The following is a 5,000-nucleotide window of genomic DNA, read 5'->3' as shown; positions in this document are numbered from 1 at the left end:
TGGGTGTCGCGCTCCCATCCCGCGCCCTCACCGGAGATTTGGGCCGGGGGAAGGAGCCGCCCTCCGCTGGAGCCGCAGCCGCCGGATCAGCGTGCGCTGCCGCGGAACGGGGCGAAGCTCCGGCGGGTGGGGGCTGAGCGGGGCCCGCCGAAGTGTCCGTGGAGCTGGGGCCGGGCTGAGCGCCGGCGGGCGCCGGTTCGGCGCTGAAAGCGGGAGGGCCCGGGTTGGCGGCGGGCAGCGGGGAGTCCCGGGGGGGTTGCCCAGCCTCGGGGCCCGGACTGGCTTTGAGTGCGGTCTGCGGCACGATGAAGCCGAGGGGCTGGGTGATGGGGTAGAGCAAGAAGTGTCCTTTGCCGATGATGGTGCGGGGAGCGCAGGGCTGGAGGCTGGGGAAGTCCAAGGCGGCCTTGCGGCGGGGGGGCGAGTCGGAGAGCAGGCTCTCCACGCTGAAGGGGTTGAGCTTGTGGAAGCCGCCGGCTCCCCGGGGCCCCCCCGCTCCGCCGCTGCCGTCCCCCGACGGGGCGGCCGCGCAGTCCTTGTCGGGCGGGCGCTGGAGCCGGCCGGCCCCGCTTCTTTGGCTGGGGTAGAACGGCTCTGCCGTTTGGTCGCAGCTGCTGGGGGGCGGCTCGGAGGAAGCGGCGGCGGCGGGAGGTGGCGGATGGGGCGGCGGGGGCTGCCCGCGGGGCTTCGCCTCAGGTGGGGCTGGCGAGAGGCCCCCCCCGCCGCCGCTGTCGCTGTCCGAGCTGGGCGTGCTGTGCAGGGAGAGGCCGCTGGGCGAGTGGAGGTGGCGGCTTTGGCTTTTGAGGAGTTTTTTCTCGTGTTTGCGTTTCTTCTTCTCCATCTTCTCCAACTCTTTGCGGGCGATCTCCTCGGGATCCATGGGTTCCCCGCTGCACGTCGTGGGGTGCGAGTTGTGAGCCGGCCGCCCCGGGCCTTTCTTCGTGTTCTCTTTCTTTCTCCATTTGGCCCGGCGATTTTGGAACCAGACCTACACACCGAACAACGAGAAGCAGTTAACACCCAGCGCACCGGCCCCGAGGTGGCCAGGGCAGAGCGGGGATGGGGGTGGGGGAAGAAGCACAACTCAGGCCTCCCCCGTCCACCCGTCGAGGTGCCGGCAGCGCCCAGCACCGGATGTCTGCGAGATGGAAAGTATGGGAAGGGGCAGAAATTAACGATAATAATCAAGGGGTGTGAAGGTGGGGGGCTCACACTCACGCACACACACGCTGCATCGGGCCCGTACCGAGGGAGGGGAAGGGAAAGCGTCTGTTCCCTCAGCTGTTCCCCGCGGCCCAGAGGTGCAGAAGCACCGGGCTTGGGCACAATCTTCCATTCCCATCCTCCCCACCCCCCTTCCCCAGCATCGTACAGAACGCGCTGGAAGAGAGCATAGCAGATGGGGGGCAGAAAGGCCTCCCGGCCTTATCCTCCTCCCGTCCGGAACACGGAGGGGAGGCGCTGGGGGGTTGCCGGCTCAACCCACAAACTGGGGTTGCTCTTAGTAGTTTAGGGGAGAAATCACTGTAACTCTACCCGCTCCGGCCCTGCAGCCTTGCGTCGGCCCCATACGCGTCGCTTCCCCACGGGTCCCAGCGGTCCCTCCACGCCCGCAGCCCAAGCCGTGGGATGCGGCCCCGGCAGTTCGCTGCCTCTTTGCCCCTACCGGGCCGTACCGAACCGGGCAGTGCCGGGGCTCAGCCGGCCCTCGGCGGGCAGCGCTCCGCACAACGGAACCTCCGGAGAGACTCGCGGTGCGGGCTCAGCCAGCGGCTCCGCACAAACTCATCCGCTTCCTGGGCACAGCGGCCCCGCGACGCACAGCAGCAGGGACAGACCCACGGACTCTATTCCTATTATTATTTTTAAACTCAGTTTAAGCAAACAGACTCTGCCCGAGCCGGGCAGGCCGGTAAACGAAGCTGAACAAGTCCCGCACGGCCTCGGAGCGCCCCGAGCTGCACCGACATCGTCCGGCGGATCTCAGCCCGTGATTGAGCCCCGCATTTACATCGTCAGTTTTTAAGCCTTGGCTCGTTGAAAGAGAAACGCTTACAGAGGGAGAATAAAGACGTTCTGGGAACCTACGATGGAATGCCGCTGTTGGCGGCCAGTTTGCGAGCCTGCTTATTTCTAATCATTGTTGTTATTATTATTTTTAAGAAATAAAGATAATAAAAATGAAACAGCAGAGACCGAGCGGAGGCTGGGAACAAAGCAGAGAGGGGCTGCGGGCCAGGCCCAGGGTTGGAGCCCCGGGGAGTCTCTGGGTCCAAGGGGAAGGAAGGGAGCGGGTCGGGGTTTACCTGCACTCTGGACTCCACCAAGTCCAGCCTGAGAGCCAGAGCCTCTCGCATAAACACGTCCGGGTAATGACTCTCATTAAACGCCTTTTCCAGCTCCTCGAGCTGCCAGCCGGTAAAATTGGTGCGGGTTCGTCTTCTCTTACAGCCAGGACTTTCTTTGTCCGGGTCACCCGAGTCTGAAAAGGCAGAAATACCCTCAGCTCCCCGAAGAGAGGCCTTCTCCCCCCTCCCTGCCATTCACAAGAGCTTTCAAACTTCCGTGTTCGGTAACGTCGGTAGAACAGCGGTGTTACACACACACCTGAGCTAAAAACGGGCAGGAGCCCATCGGCCCTCGCCTCCTCTGAAAATGTACTTTACACAACATTTATCCTGAAGGAAGCTCTCCATAGGCACTGGCAGAGAGAGAGAGAGAAGTTCCAATATTTGCTCCAGCCACCCAGGATCGAATTAGAACAATCATAATGAAAGAACCCCCCCCCACACACACACCCCGTTCCCTTCCCCAGCCCCGACGGCCGCAGCCTCTCCCTCTCGCGGCCCCGGCTGTGGGTTGAGCGCTCGGGGCCTCCGTGGGGATGAACGGCACCGGTCGGGGCTCACGGTCGCTCCTCGCCTTCTACACCGAGCGTAGAAGTTATTATTATAAGAAGAATTGATGTTGAGCGTTTTATTTTGTTTTATTTTTCCGGAAGGGGGATATTCCGGCATTAATACAAGGAGGTTTGGGCGACGTTCTGATGGCTGAACAATAGCTGTGCTACAAGGCCGGGGAGGGGAGGGAAGGAGAGCGTTTCTCTTTGGTTATATCGTTTTTAAAAATAAATAAAAATAAGAGTCTAAATAGAAATCATCGCTCTCCTCCTTCCAAACCCCATCGCTCCTCAGTATTCCGTCTCCCGTTCCCTCCGGACAGGTCGGTACGGCCCGAGCCCACACTCCGGCCGTGAACTCGGGGCAGGCCCCGGGCCGGGCCGCTATTGTTCGGGGCACAGCGCGGCCCCGAGTCGGGGGGGCTCCCACCACCCGCTCCCCCCCCCCCTTCGACCCATCCCGCCCCCTCGGGGACCCACGAAGGGCCCCGTTCTCCCGCAGCGAGGGGCGCGGCGCCGCTCCTACCTGCGAGCTTGAAGGGCTGCGTGTCCGCGCTCACCCCGCAGCCCGAAGGGATGAGCGGAGCCGGGGTGACCACGGAGGCCGCGCAGGAGCCGCTCAATAATCCATCGATGGAGAAGGGCACGGAAGCGGCCGCCGATTGCAGCTGGTGACCGGCCAGCTCGTAGACGTGGTGGTGGCCGAGCGGGTAAGGGAAGCCCACCATGCCCCCGAACTGGGCATGGGGATGCTCCAGGATGCGGCTGTCCATCATGGGGGCGGCTCTAGCGAGGCGGGGGGTGCCGGGGGGGCTGCCGGCGGCTCCGGGGGTGCTGGCGGCGGGGCGGCTGCGGCCGGGGGTGCTGCTGCCGGCGGAGGCGGCGCGGCGAGGGGCTCATGCTGCAGGGCGCCCGGGCGCTTTAACTTTATCAACATCAGGCTCCCAATAATTAGCTCAGGCTGGGGGAATTTGGGACCAATAAGAAACGTTAATCGGTCCTGACGTCAGAGACGTGCCAGTGTGGGGAGCGAACGTTTTCCATATCGATTGCTAATTATACCTGACATCCAGCCTCAATAAACAATATCAGAGCTGTCACAACAAGACAAGGGGGGCTTTGATACGAACTCCAGCCCGAGGAGGGCGGCGGGGGCCGGGCGGGCAGGGGAGGGTGCGGGGGAGACGGAGGGGAACGCACGGAGCCCACCGATCCCCGTTAAATAGCGAACAGCCGGAGAGCCGCACGCGCACACCGCCCCCCCCCCCCCAGCCGGCCCCCCTTGTCCCCTCCCCTCTCCAAATCACTAATAGATTTCCCTTTAAAACATTCACCAGCGTGTTGTGGGGATTTTTCACCAGAAATGCTCTACTCTCTGAACCTTTAAAGTGATGTTGCTCCAATTACAGAGAGACATTGAGCGGCAAATAGACTGATCCAATAATAGGAGATTCATCATCCGCTCTTTCCAGAGCTGTCACATTGAATTTAAAACTACAAGCCTTTTCATCTCCTCTCCGGCTCTATAACAGGGGATAGGGGAGGGGGGCAGAGGGAGGGCGAGGGAAAAAATGGGGGGGGGAAAAAGGGAAGAAAAAAAAGAAGAAGAAGAAGAAGGCAAAGGCTTTTGCGGCGTTTAGAGGGAGACTTGAGCGTATCAATCGAAATCATAATTAATGCAATCTCCTATCGATTCGGCCACGGCCTTCCCCTCCCCAGCAGCCCCCGCAGCCCACGCGTTGTGGGAGCAGCCGCATCCCGGAGCGGCCGCTTCTGCCTAAAGAGGAGGCCCGGAAGAACTCAGAAAAAAAAGAAAGAATCCCAAATAAAGTTCCCTCCCCTCCCTCCCCATCGCCTCCCTTCCATCACACCCACCGGCAGTGCTAAACGGCTTCAAACAGCCGCCAAATTTCTCCTAATTAAATTACATCCCCATCGAAGTTTTCACCCCGATAAAATATTGATGGCTCCCCCTTTCCCTCCTCCCCACCCCCCCCGCCCAGATAGTCGTCAAAGGGAATGTCGTCCAGCGAGTCTTAATGTGGGGCCCACTCCTGCAGGAGTCAGAGTTCGGGTGGGGAAACCTGGGGGAGATGGGGGG

General features: G+C 61.6%; 1 protein-coding gene across 2 annotated transcripts in view; it reads right to left on the bottom strand.

Moving 5' to 3' along the window:
* UNCX (UNC homeobox) overlaps positions 1 to 4,071 on the bottom strand; it is a 4,711-nt gene extending 640 nt beyond the window's left edge. Inside the window, exons 1-3 of one of the 2 annotated variants that reach the window (XM_015876485.3) lie at positions 3,426 to 4,071; positions 2,307 to 2,482; positions 1 to 988 (exon numbers count right to left, since the gene is read on the bottom strand). The exon at positions 1 to 988 is cut by the window's left edge and continues 640 nt beyond it. In XM_015876485.3, coding sequence (XP_015731971.2) covers positions 1 to 988; positions 2,307 to 2,482; positions 3,426 to 3,675 — 1,414 coding nt within the window. In that variant the 5' untranslated portion in view covers positions 3,676 to 4,071. Of the gene's footprint in view, positions 989 to 2,306; positions 2,483 to 2,607; positions 2,758 to 3,425 lie in introns of those variants that run through there. The other variant, XM_085514617.1, reaches the window with a different exon arrangement.
* Positions 4,072 to 5,000: the final 929 nt, after the last annotated feature.

This window comes from Coturnix japonica, chromosome 13 (assembly GCF_054131305.1).
Source record: "Coturnix japonica strain WE chromosome 13, WE-NBRP24, whole genome shotgun sequence".
Taxonomy (NCBI): Eukaryota; Metazoa; Chordata; class Aves; order Galliformes; family Phasianidae; genus Coturnix; species Coturnix japonica.
The sequence above is the reverse complement of the archived record's forward strand: the minus strand, read 5'-3'. Positions and strand labels throughout refer to the sequence as shown.